The sequence below is a fragment of the Lonchura striata genome, chromosome 22, assembly GCF_046129695.1.
Source record: "Lonchura striata isolate bLonStr1 chromosome 22, bLonStr1.mat, whole genome shotgun sequence".
NCBI classification, from domain to species: Eukaryota; Metazoa; Chordata; class Aves; order Passeriformes; family Estrildidae; genus Lonchura; species Lonchura striata.
The window spans coordinates 8,058,769-8,078,336 of record NC_134624.1 but is presented as its reverse complement, the minus strand read 5'-3'; the positions used below and the strand labels follow the sequence as shown (position 1 = coordinate 8,078,336).

General features: G+C 52.0%; 2 protein-coding genes across 6 annotated transcripts in view; one reads left to right on the top strand and one right to left on the bottom strand.

Moving 5' to 3' along the window:
* Positions 1-329: 329 nt before the first annotated feature.
* BRD3OS (BRD3 opposite strand) lies at positions 330-3,769 on the bottom strand. Of its 2 annotated transcripts, none has more exons than XM_031506304.2 (2): positions 3,714-3,769; positions 330-3,521 (listed from the first exon to the last, which is right to left on the bottom strand). In XM_031506304.2, exon 2 carries the CDS (start codon positions 3,005-3,007, stop codon positions 2,738-2,740), a length of 270 nt encoding a protein of 89 aa, XP_031362164.1. In that variant the 5' UTR covers positions 3,008-3,521; positions 3,714-3,769; the 3' UTR covers positions 330-2,737. The 2 variants fall into 2 exon arrangements, with proteins under 2 accessions (XP_031362164.1, XP_077644035.1); XM_077787909.1 differs by lacking the exon at positions 3,714-3,769 and adding an exon at positions 3,613-3,679.
* Positions 3,770-10,639: 6,870 nt separating this feature from the next.
* VAV2 (vav guanine nucleotide exchange factor 2) overlaps positions 10,640-19,568 on the top strand; it is a 122,078-nt gene continuing 113,149 nt past the window's right edge. For 3 of the 4 annotated variants that reach the window (XM_077787908.1, XM_077787907.1, XM_021543575.3), the window contains exon 1: positions 10,640-11,004. In XM_077787908.1, coding sequence (XP_077644034.1) covers positions 10,801-11,004 — 204 coding nt within the window. In that variant the 5' untranslated portion in view covers positions 10,640-10,800. The remainder of the gene's footprint in view (positions 11,005-19,568) is intronic. The other variant, XM_021543574.3, reaches the window with a different exon arrangement.

The window sequence follows — 19,568 nt, the reverse complement described above, 5'->3', positions numbered from 1 at the left end:
GAGGTTTGGAGTGCCCATCCCTGGAGGTGCCCACAGAAGGGCTGGGGACAAGGTGGGCATCGGTCACAAGCTGGGTGTGACAAATCTCTGAGGTGTTTTCCATAATAATTCCCTCATTCAGTGTGACACCCAGAGCTTTCCTTGTCCTGAAAGTGCTGCTGGCCTTGGGGAGCTGGAGGAGCCTCCCCTGCAGCTCCCAGGCCAGTGCTGTGCTCTGGGAGCCCCACCAGTAACTGAGGGGATTCCTCCCTCCCAAAAGGGGAATGCCAGAAGCTGTCACCTGTACCAGAGCCATGGACATGCAGGGGAGAAACAGCCACTCAAAAAGCTGCATTCAAATCATTTTAATGCACTTTATCAAAGAGGCTACAACAGTGTTTGAAACAAGTGCATCACAACCACGCAGCTGGCTCACAGAACAGCCACAGCAGCCACTCCACAACCCTGCTGTGACCAGTGACACACAGAAATGGAAAACTACAGTCACATTCACAGAGATGGAAGGACAACTCATCCTCTTCTTCCTGCACTGTCACATCCAGCCTCCATCCTGGAAGAATTTATGCACATTCTTACGGGTTTAGTCTTGTATAGTCCAATTAACGCTCTGCAAAATAACTGAATTTTGGTTTACCAGCCACGTTAACAAAAAGAGACTGATTATACCCAAAATAAGCATCTTTCTTCCTTGCTGAAATTAAAAAGAAAATAAGTGTTGGATTTCTTTTTCTATAAGAAAAGAAAACGAACAGCTGGTTTGGGGGATGTGCTGTTCCTTAAACTCCCAGAGTTCACGTGCTCCCCAGGGCTGGCCTGGAACCCCCCCTCTCTCCTGCTTCTCCAGGTGAATCCACCTGCAGTTCCCAGGGGAGCTCTGGGCCCAGCCTCCTGCCTGTTTGAGTAAATAATTCCTGCTCACTCAGGCAGGAGCTGGAGGCCCGGGTGGGTCACACATCCCTGGCACTGCTCCCCCGGCACCTCGCCGAGCCTCGCTGGGTTTGTGAATCTCACTGAACGCTTGCACTGGGTTCAAAAATATTTATTCACTGAGTTGTTTCTCCTCCAGAGCCAGTCCTGACAAAACCAAGAGGGTTATTTGTGTGCAGAGCAAAGCAGCGAGGTCCAGCAGCTTTAAATCTATGAGCACACACACAAGGTATCAAACACCAACACATGCAGGAATAGTGCTTTTAAAAAAAAAACAACAAGCTGCCTATTGTTTGCAGGGCTGAGTACACCAAACCTCTATGATTTCACTCTAGAACAGGTGTGTTCTGCTCAGTACATTGAGTTCAGCAAGGCTGTGTCTGTGTGTTTGTTGTAGCATTTCACCCACACGGGAGAGGTGGAAGAGATTCTTCACTGTATTTAAAAAAAAATAAATAAAATAAAGTGCTCCAAAAAATGCAAAGGAGGTTTTAGATAAATAGAACAGAAGTAATGACTGTGCCTAATAATAGGCAGGTAAATAATCCATCCTGAAGCTGACATCAAATGCTGATTTGCCTGGAGCTAAGCCTGTGCCCAGGCACTGCTGCCTTGCACACATGGCCTAGGCAGGACAGGAAGGGCAGAACCCTGAAGAACTTTCATGCTGAACCCTGGGTACATAATTCACACCCCTGGAAGTGGTAGTTTTGTTTCTAACAGAGATTCAGGTGCTTGCTGGGCTGAGTTTCTCAGCGTGAAAAGTCAGGATTCAGCAGAAACTTAAACCTGAAAGCAGCAGCCTCTGTGCCCAAGCAGGGCAGTGCTTCTCCCTCCTAAAATCCTCCGGTTAATTGTAACAATCCCAGACACAACTTCGAAAGTACATGCACCAAACCTACAATCCAACCTGAACTAGAAGTGAAACCCTTCCAAGCTACTGCATGCATTAAAACTTGAATGCAAAGCAAACTCCAGTGGCCTCTGTCCTTCTGCAGCCCATCTCAGGAGTGGCTCTGTGCTGTGCAGCAGCTTCAGGATGTGTGTGTATTTACAGGGAGTTCTTGCTGCTGCTTTCCTGGGCCTGTCCCTCCCTTTTGGGTGGTTCATGGGGGATCTGTTCCTGAAAGGAGTCAGCCCCCCTGATTCCAGAGCTCCTGTTATTTCCATGATCCCACACCGTGGGATCAGAGAGAACCTTGGCTTTGCATGAAACTCCAGCACACCTTTCCCTACCAGGTGTTTTGAAGGCTCGGATTAAATTCTCAACACATTCTCTCCCTGTTCCCACAACAAACCACTCCATTCCCTGGCTGGAAGAGACCACTTTGGGGCAGGAATTAAAGACAGACAGGGCAAACAGAACAAGTGATGGCCAGATGGTTTTGGAGATCAACTTCTTAAAACCACAGCCTTGATGGGAACAGATCTGTGCTCGCCTCTGTCCCACCAGCATTCCCAGAGCTCTGGAAATGCACCAGGACTGGCCAGGAGGGGTGGCTGGGGACGGTGCCCAGGTGCCAGCGGGTGTTTCTCAGGGCACACGAGCCTCTTAGAAGCAACACACGGTCCAGCACGGCCCCTGCCAAGATGCTGGGCAGCACCAGGCCCAAGAGCTCCCCAGCCAGACTGGGTTTGCTGCACACACTCGCCGACATGCACAATGGGAGTCTCTAAACAGCAAAATCAAACAGAAACAATCAAACTTCAGCCTTCCCGCACCGCTGCTTCCTGCGGGGCTGTGAGAGGCTGGCGCACACCCACCTCCCCCAGCTCTGCTTCCTCTCCACGTGCGGATTCCTACGGGGAATTACATAATCGCACAAAACTTGGACTGCCCCGTGTCCCTGGAGACATCCAGCTTGTTTTTGTCCCGCACCAGGATGGCCTCGTTGCCGTACTGCGAGTACCACATGCTCCTGCTGCGGCTCAGGTAGGTGTTGGGGGGAGCCGACTCCAGTTTCTGCTGCTGCTGCTGCCAGATGAGCAGGGAGGTGTCCCGGTACCTCAGGCGGGCGTAGCCCTCGGACAAAGCTTTCTCCGGCAGGGGCACCCTCCCGTTCATCACCGGCTCGCTCATCTGCCCCAGGAGAGCTCCACCAACGGGAGCTCCTTCCCAGCAGCTCCGCAAGAATCCCCGCTGGCTCTGTCCAGGTCGGCGGCTGCTGCTTGGAGCTCAAGGGAGAACATCCCAGGGGATCCACGAGCGGCTGGCAGGGCTCAGGAGAGGGAGCAGGGCGCTAAAATCGCAGCAGGCAGCCCGGCCTTGCTTAGAAACCACGCCAGGACTTCTCTGAGAGCTCATCCAGCGGCGCTCCATGCTGGGAGGGGCCCACACGTGCTGTTTGTTGACGGTCCGTGAAGCGTCTCCATAGGTACGAGCAGGGCCCGGATGAGCTGAATTCCCTGGAGAAGGGGTCCCGAAGGCGTCAGAGGCCGGAGGTGGCCGGGCCCGAGCACGGCCTGTCCCCGAGGATGGACGGGCGCCCGGCGCGTCACGCGCCCAGGGATGCAGGAGAAGATGCTGCCCGGCCCCGCCGGTGGTACCCGAGCTGCGCTGGGTGCTGGGGGGGCCCGGCACCTCCGGACGGCACCTGCGGCACACAGCAGGGTCACCCCACGGCTGCCACCGGGGTCCCCGCCCTGCCAGCCCGCCAGCCTCCCTCTCCGTGCCCCCGCACCCACCTCCCGCCCGCAGACCCTTCCAGCGGCACCCCCCGGTTCTCTCGCACCCCCCGGCGCTGCCCGCCCGCAGCCGGGGGTCCCACGCCGCCCCCCGGCCCCACCGTGCTGCGCTGCCCGGCCCGGCCCGGCTCGGCTCGGCTCGGCCGCGGAGGCTCCGCCCGCCGTGATGCGCCCGGGAGGAGCCACGGCCGGGGCGGCGGGGAGGGCGGGGAGCGGCTCCGGTGGGGCGGGGGGCGGCACGGGGGGACCCGAGGGGGTGCGGGCATGGGGGGTGTGATACTGGGCTCCCCGCTTTGGGAGAGGGGGACCGGGGGTGGCAGTGGGTACCCGAGTGGGGTGTGGGGGTCCGGGGATGGCAATGGGGTACCCCAATGTGGATCTGTGGGTCCGGGGGTGGCAGTGGGTACCCGAGTGGGGTGTGGGGGTCCGGGGATGGCAATGGGGTACCCCAAGGTGGGTCGGGAATATTTGGTATGATATTGAGCTCCCCACTTTGGATTTTGGGTCCGGGGATGGCAGTGGGGTACCCCAAGGTGGGTCCGGGAATATTGGGTATGATATTGAGCTCCCCACTTTGGATTTTGGGTCCGGGGATGGCAGTGGGGTACCTCAAGGTGGATTTGTGACTGGAGATGGCAGTGGGGTACCCCACGGTGGATGTGTGGCTCTGGGGATGGCAGTGGGGTACCTCAAGGTGGATTTGTGGCTCCGGGGATGGCAGTGGGGTACCCCAAGGTGGGTGCGGGCATTTGGGGTGTGATACTGAGCTCCCCACTTTGGATGCTTGCATCCAGGGATGGCAGTGGGGTACCCGAGTGGGGTGTGTGGGTGCAGGGGTGGTAGTGGGGTACCCCAAGGTGGATTTGTGACTGGGGATGGCAGTGGGGTACCCCAAGGTGGATTTGTGGATCCAGGGATGGCAGTGGGTACCCCAAGGTGGATTTGTGACTGGGGATGGCAGTGGGGTACCTCAAGGTGGATTTGTGGATCCAGGGATGGCAGTGGGGTACCCCAAGGTGGATTTGTGGCTCTGGGGATGGCAGTGGGGTACCCCAAGGTGGATTTGTGACTGGAGATGGCAGTGGGTACCCCAAGGTGGATGAGTGGCTCTGGGGATGGCAGTGGGTACCCCAAGGTGGATGTGTGGCTCTGGGGGTGGCACACCCACCCCCAGTGGGTGTGAGAGTCCCAGGGGTGTCACCCAGCGCTGGATGTGCAGTGTTGTAATGGGACACCCAGTCCAGCGTGTGCTGAGCCCATACTGGGAGCACTGGGGCTGAGCTGGGGGAATCCTCTCCCAAGTGCTGTCCCGGCTGCCACAGGCTGGGATTTCCAGCCCTCTCTCCTTTCTGGTGGGTGCTGGGAAGGTGCAGCACCCTTTGTACCCCTTTGGGCTCCCCACCACGGGCTGAGGACAGGCAGGGACACCCCTGAGTGCTGCCAGCCTCATGCCACTGTCCCCATGAGCTGCGTGGGGAGGGAGCACCCGAGCAGCCCCTCCTTGACCTCCTCCCATCACCCCTGCCTGCCCCGACCTCTCCTTATCCCGCCTGCCCCCGGCCAGCACAGCACGAAATATGTTTTGAAGAGAGCTGCAGGGTTTATTCTTTCCCTGCTGATGCTAAATTTAAGCTCCCAATCTTCTTATCTCCTGTGAAGGCAGCGCCATCTAATCTCCTGCGAAGGACCCGGTGCGTTTACCCGAGCAGGGCTACTCCAGAGCTACTCCTGGTTGTTCCTGTGGGCCTTCCCGGACACAAACGAGGGGCTGTGGTTTGCTTCAGTCAGAGGGAAGGCATGCTGCAATCCCCTGCTCCCAGGAGATTTAGGCCAAACACAAAGAAGAGGGAAGCAGAGAAGAAAAAAAAAAAAAAAAAAAAAGGAATGACCAATGACCACACTATTAAAATGTTTATTATCAGAAACATCCTGACTCTGCTGTTTAATCTGCTTCCTGCTAGTGAGGAGAAGCCAGCCCTCGTGGAAGCTGCAGAAAAAAAGTGGGAAATCCTTTAGTGGACAGGATTTTTTTAAGGCTTTCTTGGTGTTGCCTGTAAAATTCCTGGCTCTGTTACCACCAAACGAACAGAAGTTGGTAAGGGGGGGTGGGTGCACTGATGAGTAGGATTGGAACCTGCCACCAACCTCCCCTCAGCCCATTGCTGGGAGTCCCTTGAGTCAGGACCCTTCCCAAATCAGCCACGGAGGCAGCAGCAGGGGAATGGATGAGCTGAAATCCAGGTGCTGCTCAGTCAATTCTTTGTTCCTCTGCACCTTCCTCCCAGGAAATCTCTGCTCTGCCATCCCTGAGCTGCCTCAGGCTGTTCCATGGCTGCAGAGAGGGGCTGGGCTGGGCTCTTTCTGCCTCTTGCCCAGCTCCAGGGCTGTGAACGCCCCAGGTCTGGCTGATTTTGATGGGAAACCTGCTGGGATGGAGCCCTGTGGAGGATTCTTGACTAGTGAGGGTGTCCCAGTGTCAGTGCTCAGGAGCACACAGAATCACAGGATGTCATTATCTGCAGGTGATTTTATTGAGAGCTCTGGGAATCAGGGGTGCACACCCAAATCTGACTCTGACACAGCTTGCAAGCTGAACAAATTTTATATTCTATTGTTATATAACTTACATGTTAATTATTAAATTTACATTGTTTAGGAACACACATCATCACGGGATATCATTCTCTGCAGGTGCTTTCATTGGGAATCAGGGGTGCAGACCCAAATCTGACTCTGACACGGCTTTCGAGCTGAACGTATTTTATATTCTATCCTTATATAACTTACATATTCATTATTAAACTGATGTTGTTCTATTGTATTCATTGACATGAGTTTCTTGTGATCTTTCTTAGGCCCCTGACCACAGTTTTTTGTGATTATTCTTACAATTAAACAGTAATTATATTTAATTACTAAACAATCATCACATCTAACAATTATATCATTTATCATGTACTAGCTACACAGGTGCTGTTCTAGCAAAGTACAAAGTCTTCATGTACCCAGGGTATTTATTTATCTTTTCAGGGCCTGCTAAGCTTAATTTTCCTTTTAACCCTAAATCCCCATGATTTTAAAACCCTTTTATATCACCAGCAGCACGGTGATGGCGCTGGGAGCTGCTAACTGGTGCTTGCAGGTGTTCAGCCCAGCTGGGGCATCCCAAAATGAGGCTTTTCCACAGAGAAAGACCCAGGGAAGTGCCAGCTTCACTTTCTTGGTGCCCGAGGTCAGAACCTTCACCTTCACTCAGGCTAAACAAAGAGTGGCTGAGCGCTCCAGTGCAGGAGGATGTTGCAGAATTTCTGAGAGAGAGAGGTCGTGATTTATGTGTGGAATGAGGTTTGATCTACCCAGTCAGACTAGACCCTGATGAGTGGCCTTGATGGGGCCTCGAAGCCTTTGATGCAGTGAGAATTCAGCTGTGGCACAGTCAGAAATTATGTGAAGGTCACTAAAAAGTAATGAGCTATTCGAGCATCAATTAGAGCAGAGCTGCAGTGTGAAAAGTTTGACCAACTTAAGGCAAAGGTAAACAATGTTAGTGTGCCAATCAGAGTGTCTTTGTAACTGTAAACTATGTAGAAGCTTATATAAACTACCATCTTAGCTCCAATAAAGGGAGAACGTTTGATTAACCACATTGGTTCAGAGCTGCGTTTGTCCTGTCCAGCTTCTCTTTTTCCTGAGATTTCCTTGGCTTTTGGAGGAGAATCCAGTTCAGCCCTTCTGCCTCGCAGGGAGCTGTGCCAGGTTCATTTTCCTGCTCCTTTCCGTGGTGACAGGCAGCTCCTGGAGGTGGCTCCTGCAGGAAAAGCTCTGCTGGCAGCGCAGGATGATAATTGCAGATAATTGCAGAGGCTGCGGCAGGGTGCACCTTGTCTGGGCAGGTAGATCAGGTGTGTGATGAGCCAGCCAGCTGGAGCCAGCAGCTGAACGCTTTGGTGGCCCTGTGCTTTCCCCCCTTTGGCGGGTGACGATCGAGCAATGGGTTTGCAAAGCTTTCCTAAAATAGTGGGTGGAAGGAGATCACGGAATCGGAGGGCATGCTGCAAATGGCACGCAGGCTGGGTGGCAGCCGCCGGGCCGGACTCGTCCCTGGCTCCGCTGCACGCCTGGGCTCCTCCAGAAGGTGGCAATGGCAATCCACAGACGCTGCCCGGCTGCCAAAAGAGGATTTCCCGGCCGGTGTTTAAGGGATGCTTGCAGAGGGGCTGCGCCGTGGCTGCTTCTCTGCGCGTGGGGAACTCTGGAGTGACGCCAAACGTTGCAGGGAATACGCTTTTCTTGGAAATGTGCGCACGTCCTGGGTATTTTGGGGTTGGTTTGTAAGGTATGGTATCCTCATACATGTTAGCGCGTTTTATTTCCTTCCTTCCTTCTCTCTTTCCACTCCTCCCTTCCTTCCACTGGTTCTGCCTGTTCCATGCAGGATGGGATGTCCCCAGCGAGCTCTGTGCCACCACTTCACCAGCCAGGTCCCCCTCACATTGCCTGTGGGTTGGGACCCGAGCTTGTGTGTACACAGGAGACATTTGGGGCTGAAAAAAAAAATCACAGTGTTTCCTCTGGCAGCATCTTCCCGGAGCATCCAGCCACCCCACGGGCTTTTCTGGGGCAAGGAGCTGGAACAAAAGCACGAGGAGCAAAGTCTGAGAGGAGAGAAGCTCCACGCTGGGACCTCAGCAGAGTGTGGTGGCAGCTCCTGCCCTGCCCGGCTGCCATTCCCTGTCCTTCCCTGGCTGCCCTTCCCTGGCTGTCTGTCCTTCCCTGTCTGTCATTCCCCGCAGTGCCAAGAGGCAAGAGAAGGGACCACCAGCCCCAGCACAAAATCCAACCTCTTGAATTCATCCGAGCTCCCTTTTAAGTTTAGGTGCACTTTGAAACCAGCACCTGGCTCCTCTCCACACCCATCCCATCCTCTTGCAGGACACTTTGTACAATCTGGAGCTCACAGCTCACCAGCCTGTGCCGGATTCAAGCTCCTCCTGAGCCCGGCTGCGCAGGTTTTGGTTGTTTTTGTTTTTCTGCTCTCAGAAATGCCTCTGCCATCAGCCCTTTGCTGCAGAGGTAGGCGAGGAGCGTGCTTGCTCCAACACCTCCCACACAGAGCCTGGCTCTGCAGCTGCAGGGATTGCTCCCAAGTGTCCAGGGGCCAAGAACGCTTTTTATTACTCAGTAAAAAAGGCTAGGCTGCGGCTCGCAGCTTTAATTATGCACATACAATAAACTCCTCTGTTGTCATCTACCTACAGACCTGACCTCACATGGCAGGCTGGCTCTAAAACCAAAATTATCCCTGGCACGACTCCACTGCCTTCAGCAGCCTCGTGATCCCTGCCCATGGGTGCAGTTGGAGGGCAGAAACGCTTGGTGAGGAGCTAAAAGAGCAAGAAAGAAATTCTGAGAAAGCACCTCCTCGGGGTATGGGGAGTGTGGGCTGAGATCTGGATAGTCCCAGGGCAGGGCGCAGCTCTGATGGGTAGACTGGAGCGTGTGGATGCTGCTCCCTCTTGGATGGAGCTGCTCACACCCTGCCCTGGCCCAGGGCACAGCCGGGCCGAGCTCTGCACAGCTCAAAAAAAACCCCCAAAACTTTCCTTGGAATATCAAACAATTGTTTTCGTCGGAGAGATCCTCATTCCTAGATTGAAAACGAAGGATCATGGCTGTAGAGTTGTTCTTTCTCCTTTATCTCCGCCTGGATCCATTTGGAAGAGATTAGTGTTGCATTTGTTTGACATCCAGGTTAATAGCTTCCCTTCGTCCCAGTCCCGGCTTCCGCTTTTGGCTATCTGGAAAGCCGGGCTGGAAATTAATCGGCAAACTCTGGGGAGAAAACCTCGGAAGAAAACTCAGAACAGATTTGAAAAGAGGCTGTTCTAAGCCGCGCTGATTTGGAAGGAAGCCACCGGTGAAAATGAGCGATTTTTCAAGAGTTTGCTGCCAAGGAGTTAATGCCCGAGAGTCGAGGTTTTTAATAAATACGCCGGTAATTAATTATAGGAGTCGTCCTCCCGTTTGAAAGGCAAGGAACGCGATCGCTTGTTTGGGTTTAACACCTCCCCTGCAGTGTTTGCAACCCAAACGGGATGAGGAGTGGGAGCGAGGGGTGGGACGGAGCGGGGTCTGGGGAGGGGTACCCCAAAAAGTGGGGTCTGCGGAGAACCGGGGCTCCGGGCGGCTTTCCCGGAATAGGGAGGGGAGCGGCAGCGGCGGGAGGGAGGGATACAAGGGAGGGGAGAGGGAGGGGGAAAAAAAACAAACCAAACCAAAAAAAAAAAAAAAAAAAAAAAAAAAAAAAAAAAAAACACCCAAACAAAAAAAAAAACCCAAAAAAACCCCACAAAAAAAAACCAAAAACAAAACAAAAAACCAAAAAAAAACACCCCAAAAACAAAAAAAACCCAAAACAAACAAACAAAACCCCAAAAAAAACCCAAAAAAAAACCCCAAAAAAACCAAAACAAAAACCCAAACCAAAACAAACAAAAAAACCCCAAAAAAACCCCCAAAAAAACAAATAAACAAAATTAAAAAAAACCAAACCAAAACCAAAAACAACTCAAAAAAAAACCCCAAAAAACCCCAACCCCCCCAAAAAAACCCAAAAAAACCCCATAAAAAAAAAAAAAACAGGAAAAATAAAAAAGAAGAGGGGGAAAAAAGATAAAAATATTAGGGGGCAGAAAGCAGGGGGTGAGTCAAAGCGTGGGCAAGGCCGGCAGCGCGGCTCCGCAGACAAAGGGGCGCGGGGCGGGCCGGGGGCGGGCCGGGGCCGCTGCCGCCCGGGGCGGGGAGAGCTCCGCTCGTCCCCCCGGCCGCAAGTTCGGCCGGAGTTGCGGTGACCCCGTCCGCCCGTCCGTCCGTCCGTCCGCCGCTTTGTTCGCGGAGCATGCAGCGCGCCTAGCCCCGGCCAGGCGGTGGGGCCGCAGCGGGGGCAGGGGCAGCCCTCCTCCGCCGGAAAACTCCGCGCCGCCCTCCTTCCTCCTCCTCCTCCTCCTCCTCCTCTTCCTCCCGCCGCTGCCGCTCGCAGCCCGGCGATGCTCCGGGGGCCGGCGGGCGGCCATGGAGCGGGGCGGTAGCGCGGAGCCGCCGAGCACAGCGGCCGCCCGCGGCCCCTGAGCGCCCGCAGGAGGAGGAGGAGGAGGAGGAAGGCCGGGGGCGAGCCAGCAGAGCGCGGCCATGGAGGAGTGGCGGCAGTGCGGGCGCTGGCTGATCGACTGCAAAGTTTTGCCCCCGAACCACCGGGTGGTCTGGCCCTCGGCCGTGGTCTTCGACCTGGCGCAGGCGCTGCGGGACGGGGTGCTGCTGTGCCAGCTGCTGCACAACCTCTCCCCCGGCTCCATCGACCTCAAGGACATCAACTTCAGGCCGCAGATGTCCCAGGTAGGAGGGGAGCGCTGCACGGAGGGGTGGATGCTTGGGGAACCCCCCTCGGAGCACCTGGATCCCTGGATGCGGCTGCTGCTGCCCGCAGTTCGGGATGCGGGGATGGGATAAGGGGATGGGTGTTTCACCCCCTGGATACCCGGCAGCCCCTCCCAGGCTTCATCCCCCCGGTTCTCGCCGGGAAAAGCTCCGGAGAGGGGAGAGAACACCAAAACATCCCCCTCGTGTTGACAGTGATGGCGAAACAAAAGCAAATAACAGGGCTAGGAGGAGGAGGAGATGGGGTTATATCGGGGGTTTTCATGGAGGCGCTGCTTCGTCTGGGATGTGCGGGAGGAGCGGGCGCCGGGACGAAACTTTGGCTGGGAAGACTCGAAGCAAAAGGAATGAATAAATTTATGAAAACACACCAAGCCCGGCCGGGCAGGGAGCGAGGCCAGTGATGTGCCCGAGCCCTGGTGCTGCATCCCCGCAGTGGGAAATGATGGGGGGCTCAGGTCAGGGACCCCAATTTCACCCCTGCCCGGCTCTCATCGAGTTCTCCCATTTGGGTCCTTTAAAAGGGCTCCATCCTTAGAAGTGTTCCCAGTTCCTGGTTGGCTTGGTGGAAGGAGGATTAAACAACGGGAAAAAAAAAAAAAAAAAAAGAAAAAAAAAAGAAAGAAAAAAAAAGTAAAATCAGCTCAGGTTGTTTTGTATCTGAGTGTTCCGCTGGTGTTTTTGCAAGCTGAGCTGTAGGTATTTGCATGGGAATCGGGAAGTGAAATCGATTAGAACGAACTTCGATTTCGATTAGAAATGGGGGTTTGTGCCCTGCCCGCCGGCAGCCCCTGTGTTGACAAGCTCATTTTAGAGTGCCGGCTTTTATTTTTGAACAGCAGGTTCTAGCGGTGAAATTTGAAGGGAAACTTTCTTTCACTTGGCTGAAGCCTTCAAGGATAAATAACCTTCAGTGCCCACACGAGCTGTTTTCCTGTGCTGTGAGAGTGATGTTCCTGTGCTGTGAGAGTGAATCCCTCTCCCCTTTTTTCCACTGGAGTTTCCTTCCAGGGCAATGCTTGTTTTTTTTTTTGTTTTTCCAGCTGTTTGTCCCCTTCACCCAGCAGGACACAACCACGTGTGGATGCTGTGGCTGCATCCTGGAGCTCCCAAATTTGGAGTCCCTCTTTGGGGAGCAAAGGGAACACTTTGCTGTGAGGATTTCCTTGATCCTGGGATGGGAATCCCCAGCCCTGTGCTGAAACCAGCCCCGAGTAAATAACAACACGTCCTGATGCTCTTCCCAGGGTGGAACAATGCTGGGAGATTTCCTTTTGGCTTCCCAGACTATGAACTGATCAAACTGTTTTCCGCTCAGGCTGATGTTTCCAAATTTAAACTGCCCTGCAGGAGCTGTGGATGTGGAGGGCTGGAGCTGTCCTAGAACGTGCTGAGAAGGGCACGCTGTGTTTTGGAGTTTTTGTTGGTTTTTTTTAAGGGAATACTGTAATCCTACAAAGCTAATTTTGGTGCGGTAGCTGCCCTGTGGGGAGTTCAGGATGGGTTTAAAGATGTGGCACTTGGGGACGTGGTTTAGTGGCAGATTTGGCAGTGCTGGGTTATGGGTTGGACTCGATTTTAGAGGGTTTTTCCAGCCTAAACTCAGGTTCTGTGGCAGCTGTGTTGCAGGGAGGATCCGGAGTGGTTTGGAGAGGATGCTCCTGCTGTCCCTGCTGAGGCAGGAGTTTTGCTGCTTGGAGGGGAGAGTTTGCAGCCCTGCTGTCTTTAATAAAATTGATTTCTGCTTATCCCACCTGGCTGCTTTAAGGGGGTGTGTGAGGGGACTGACTGGGATGGGTTTGGTCTCTGAAAATCAGGTCATAAGAGGGGACAGCACCGAGCTGAGCCCACAGGAGCTGCAGAGCATCACCTGGTGTGGCAGTGGATGCTCTGGTGAGGCTCAGCTGATGCCTCAGCCAGGATGGGTCCCAAACCACTCTGGAGTCAGCCTTTATACGTGATGTGTTTGGTGCTCTTTTGGTAATTCCTGGGTTTGGGAATTTGGCTTCTTCCCAGTGTGGTTAAAGGCACCTTCTGCTGCCCTGCGGTGATGGGGAGGAAGGGGCTGAGCCCAACCACAGAGGGGACAAACACCCCTGGGATGCCCCAGCCCTGCTGTGGCTCTGGGGGAGCAGTTCAGTGTCTCTGGGCCAAATTCCAGAGGAATAATGTAGGAATTCATCTTTGCCACCCAGCTGTGATGTGCTCAGACACGGGCCGGGGATGCGCCGAGGAACTTGAGAGGCTTTTTTGATGATAAATGCACATTTTGCCTGGCTGGCTGGACTGGCTAACCAGCTGTCTGCCTCACTGGAGAGCTCATTTTGTTGTTAATCAGGTGAAATGCCAGGGGACAAGACACTTGTGCTAGACTTGAAACACTCAGTAATACTCTGTCTCTCGCTGAATTAAGTGAGGTGTGCAGGTGTGCAGTGAGAAACAAGAGTTTTGCCCGAGGTGAGCAGTGTTTCAAAGGCCAGAGGTGAAATCACATCTCTGCAGAAGAAATGCTTTAAGATCCAGGCACTTGTGTATTATTTTTAAAATCCTTTTCCGTGCTGATTTGTTTTTCCTTGCAGCTGTTGGGGTGTTGGTGGCACAGGGAGGCTGCAGGGACTGATGCTCCTGCTGTGGAGAGATAGGCTGGGGTCCCTGTGCTCCTAAAATCTCCCCAACCTCCTAAAACCTCCCTGTGCTTGTGCAGCAGAGAGGCCAGGCTGGTCAGGCAGCAGTGGTTTAATACATGATGCTTAATTAAATAAATAAGGAAAATCATTCGCCGTTAGGTTGCAGCCTGAAGTGTTTGCTTCATTTTTATGCTCAGTTCCCAAATCTGCAGTTTTGGTGGTGCCTGGGAGGAATGGGATGACCCAAAGAACTTCCAGAGTGGCCAACAAAATAAACAGGAAAAACAATCTTGAGTCCCAGCTCTCCTCTGAGAGTCGCTGGACGTGAGGCTGGTTTTGATGAATAAAACTTAATTTCTGCTCCTGAGCTGTTTTTGGGGAGCTGGGAAGTGGCATGAGGGGGATTGTCCTCAGTGCTTATTGATCATTATGGCTGCTACTGTGATTGGATTTCTGGGGGTGTCATTCAGGGGGATTTTCCAGCCAGCTGGGAGAGTGTGATGCAGAGGAAATTTGAATTTGCAGGTGGGAGCAGAGGTAGGAGTCCCCCCCTGCCCCACAGCCATCCCCAAAATCCCACTCCTCTCCCCATTCCCCTTCCTAACTCCAGTCCTCTGTCACTCTGTGCTCTTGTGAGTGAGACACAGATCTTTAAGCTTTGCATTTTCGTCAATAATTAGGTTTGAATCTTAATTTTGTTAAATCAAATACAAATTAAATGACTCTCCACTCATGTTTCAGCATAAAAGAAGACGTGCAATAAAACACCTGCGTGTTTGGGTGAGGTTGATATTTGGCGCTGTGGGTTTTGTGAGATTTTCCTTTTTCTTTTTTATTTTTTTTTTTCTTTTATTTGGCATTTGCCTTAGATAAAATTAATCCTTCCTGACAGGGCCTTGGATGTGTTTGGAGGTTGGAAGGGAAGGCTGCTGCAGGCTGCTCCCTCTCAGGAGCACAGACCTGCTGGGGGCTGCATCAGCTGTGCCAGACACCTTTGCAAATGTGGGATTTGATCAGGAATTACCCAGGAAAACTGAGGGATCTGGGAATTCCCTGCAGAGTTCCAGATCACTGTCCCTCCTCTGGTTCAGCCTCCTCCCTCGTGGGGATGCTGTGAAGGGCATTTCTGCTCCCAGTCTCTGCAACTGAAGGAAAATGGGTTAATTAATTAAAGGGAGAACAACAAAGGGAGAAAGAAGCAATAATCCCCCAGCTCCTGCCCCACTGCCCTGTCCTGGCTGGCTGCTGCAATCTCTGGGGGTTCAGAGAGGTGGGAAGTGGTGCCTGCACAAAGCTGTGGTGATGTGATTTAACACCAGGAGTCCCACAGATACCACACTGCATCACCCCTCCCCAAATGCTGCTCTGGACGCTCCTCAATATCTTCATTTTCCTGCTCCAGAACCTCCTGGAAAACCTGGAAATGAAGCAGCCACGGAGAGAATGTGTTGGTGGGTGCAGCTGAAGTTAGCAGTAATGGCCAGCTCATTAAAGATTTCTTATTTTGAAGCATATTGACGTCTCTCCAGAGGGAATCCAGCCCTCCCTGGAGGCTGCTGAGAGGCTGCAAACCACGTTGGAGTGATGGCTGGGCTGCCCACTGCTCTGCTTTGCTCCTCCTGGCAGGTAAAGGACTGCCACGATGGGTGGCTGCAGCCCCCACGCCTGCCTGAGCTGCACATGCCTCTGGACCTGTTGTTTTCTCCTTCATTTGCCACCAAAATCCTGTTTATTGGTGCTGGAGGTGCTGGTTTGCTGTGGCAGCGTGGGAGCAGGTGGCTTGGAGCCTCCCCCAGCTACAGGGGAGGTGGAGGATTTGGGGCAGGTAATTATTCACAAGGTTTGGGGTTTTTTTCAAGTGTCTCTTGAAGGTTTTATAGCTACAACGCTTGTAATTGCTTCCATATGTCATGATAGGAGTTCAATAGAATTCAGTATTATCAGGGCTGGCTGGGTGGGTTCTTTGAGCAAGGTTTGTGTAGCCACTCTTTGATTTTTTTTTTTTTTTTTTTACCCTGCTCAGCTCCTCTGGCTTTTTATTTACTCTTGTTTCTTTTTTGAAAGTGAGTTCTGTTCCCCCAAAAAAAAGCCAACAAAAAAGCCCCCAAAAACCCAAAAAAAAAACAACCAAAAAAAACCCAACCAAACAAAAAACACACAAAAAAGAACAAAAAAAAAACCAAAAGAAAATTAAAAAAAAAAAAAATAGGGCTGTGAAAAATAGCCTCATTGCATATCCCTGTTTATGTGTCTCACTGACTTCCCGTGGGGATGTACTGAGCCTCAGAGAGGGAAAAAAGGTTCTCTGTGTATCCAGCCAGGCTCCTTTGGTGACCCTGAACCTGTGGCTGAAGGCTCCTAAATATTCTGGTGGGGCAAGGAGGAGGTGGAGAGTGTTGGGTGGATGCTGTGAGCTGTGCCAAGCAGCCTGAAAAGCAGCGAAAACTTGATTTTTTTTCCTTTTTCCACGCTCTTGAATGATTGATGAGAGCTAAAAACCTGCATTAATCACCTACCAGCAACAGGCTCTTGAATGAATAGATGGCTTTAAAAACACAAAGGTATAAAAAAAAGGTAATTTGGTCTTTTTTTTTTTGGCTGGTCCATCCTGCCTGGTGGTGACCTGGGGTGCTGTGCCAGGAGCAGGGGGTGCCTGGGGGCTGGGTCCCTCCAGAGAGGAGCAGGAGGATTTTTAGGAGGATTTTTAGGAGGATTTTTAGGAGGATTTTAGGAGGATTTTTAGGAGGATTTTAGGAGGATTTTTAGGTGGATTTTTGGCCCTGGCACTGCCCAGCTGCTGGGTCAGGGTGAGGAATTAGGGAAATGAGGGAATTTGGGGTGGCAGGGCTGAGCATCCCCAACTTTTGTGGGTGTGGGAGCCCCGGACCCTTTTCCATCAGCTCATCTGGACCTGATTTTTGGCAGGGCAAATTTTTGATCCATTTTTTTGGTCATTTCTTAAAGAGACAAAGCCTTTTCCCAGTGCTGGAGCTCTTCCCCTTCTCCAGCTGGGTTGAGAAATGGCTCGAAGGTTCTCATCCCAAAAATCCCAGCAAAAGGTTGGGGTTTTTTGGGACAGAGTTGGGCTGGGAGGATCAGGATCCCGTTGATTTGGGGTGCAGTGGCAATGGGGGGGTGCAGGGCTGTGAGGTGCCTGTGTTGGGTTGGAGGGGAGTGATGGAGAGGAGGTGGAGTTTTGGGGGAATTGCAGGGAATTTTGGGGAATTGCAGTGAATTTTGGGGGAATTGGAGTGAATTTTGGGGGAATCGCAGTGAATTTTGGGGGAATCGCAGTGAATTTTGGGGGAATCGCAGTGAATTTTGGGGAAATTGCAGTGAGTTTGGGAATTGCAGTGAATTTTGAGGGAATTGCAGGGAGTTTGGGGGAATTGCAGTGAGCTTGTCAACACTTCTGGGAACGGAAGACTCTCTCCTTTGATTTTTAAAGCATGGATCCCCCTTCTTTGAGCTGTCCAGCAGGACAGCTAGACATAAATATAATTTTAAAAACAAATAACATTTAAATAAATATAATATATAAAATTTTATAAATTTTAATAAATTTATAGATAAAATTTTAAAATAATTTTTTCTTTTCTCTCGCCACTCTCAGCATCACTTTGCTCCTTTGGCCTTCCAGGGATCTTAAAACAGTCTTGTGGCTCTGCCCCTCAGGGTGACCCTGTCCTGTTAATGCTGAGTCCATCTGCCTGCCCAGCTGTCCCTGCAGCATCCTCACGGCCCTGGGGCTCCTGGGGATGCTGTCCCTGCTGCCAGTGTCACCCCCAGCCCTCCTGCCAGGATGATAAATACCTTTTATATATCAAATATGGGCTAGGGGTAGATGTGTAAAAGATAGAAATATATTTACATGTAAATAAGATTGTATTTCTTTAACAGCTGGAGTGTGTTTAAACCCTGGAAATCCAGGGATGGGATTTGGGTGACCCCCAGGTTCACCTGCCACGTGTCCTGCTGGGTTCCAACCCTCAGTGCTCCTTTTACAGGAGGGGGGAGGCATGAAGAAGGAAATTTCTTTATTTGCCATCAAAATCCTGTGTGATTCTGTGAAATCCTGTTTATTGGTGATGTAGGTGCTGGTTTGCTGTGACAAAGGTAATTTAATCACAGTCTGCCTTTGACACCTCCAAGCTCAGAGCTGATGAAATCGCTGTTGGATTTCCCCTTAAAAAAAACAAAACAAAACAAAACAAAAAACCCCAAAAACAAACAAACAAAAAAACCCCAAACCCAAATACAAAAGACAAAAACAAAAAAGGCCCAGAGAAAGGTCTGCTTCTAATAAAAGTGATTTTTCCTGCCTGCTTGCTTGGGTTGCAGCTCAGGGATGGACAGGCAGGGCTGGGCTCTCCCTCCTGGCTGCTCTTTGCTGCAGGTTGCAGACAGAGAACAGAACTTTGTACAAAACAAATCCCTGCTGCTCCCCAGCTGTCTCATCCCTGGGCCCTGTGGCTGGGATTTGATGTTTACATTTTCTTCTTCTGGGAGTGTTTGTCTGAGATCCTGGACTAGCCCAGCCCTGCAGTCTAATCTGAATTTACTGTAAGGTTTAGCTCAGATGCCCTCACCTAAAAGGCTTTTTTTGGGGTTTATATCTCTGATGGGTGTTTGGACTGCCTGAGTCCCCTCCTCCTGTGTCAGGGGTTTTTTGTGCTCTACCTAAAGCCACAAAAGCTCCAGTTAGGAGGAATTGTGAAAATAACAGATGGATCAGCTTGCTGGTCTGTGGAGGCTCTGTAAAAAAACCCAGTTCTCCTCAGGAAGGTCACTGCAGTGTTTGGCCATCAGATTTCCCAGCCTTCTCTAACCAGTCCTGCAGAATAACATTTTTGGACACTTTTTGGACACTTTTGGGACACTTTTCTGGAGTCCCCAAGCAGTTTTCCAACCTGATGTCAGAGGTGCCAGCCCTTCCTGCCCCAGGACAAAGGATGTGCCTGCGCCTTGTCCCTGCTCTGCCCAGCAGCCTTGGCTCTGGGGAGGTGATGTGGAATCCATTCCTGTTCTGGAACCCTGTCTGGAGAGGCAGGATTCAGCTGCAGGAGCCTCCAGCCCTGTCTGGACAGGCAGGATTCAGCTGCAGGAGCTCCTCTGCCTCCTTGGACAGCCACCAGCCTGACTCACATCCTGCCTCGCTCCTCGTGGGTCCAGTGACCTCTGCATCAATGTACTCTGTGGTGCAGAGCCACCAGTAAATCACATTTTAAAACCGGATTTTATTCGCTGGGATGCCCCTGGTCTTCTCAGGATTGGGATTTTCCAGCTTGCTGGACCTGGGGAGCATCTCCCATCTCACCCAGGGCTCCCTCCCAGAGCGTGCTTTGGGTGATGGAGCTGCTTTGGCACGGGGAGGTGCTGCCAGCTGCCTTGGGATGTGTGTTGGAACTCCAAATGTCCCTCAGACATTTTTAGAGGTTCCAGGCCTTGGTCAGGAGCATTTTAGACCCTGGCAGGCAGCTGGAAACAGCTGTGATTTTGAGTTTGAGCCATGGAATGAGTTACCAGTTTGGAGGTGGAACAAGCAGTCACAAAGGGTTAGATAGTATAGTAAAAGTAGTAATAAAGTAGAAGGGAATTTTTTTTAGTATTGTACAGGGGGGTTTTAGCACCTGTCCAGGGGGGTTTTTACTTTGTACATGGGGGTCAGAAGTTCTAAGATGGAGGAAAGTGGGCTGATCCTGTTCTTCCTCCTTCTTCTTCCTTACCTCCATGTTCTTGGTGATGTTGGCACTCACAGATTGGTTTAGAGTAGAAAAGCACTTTGTAATATAGGTAGTAGGTATTGGGGGAAAACTATAAACATGTAATACATAATATATCATATAAAAGATAGCAGCAGCCCTGGGTGGGGAGAGAGAAGAAGAAGACACCAGA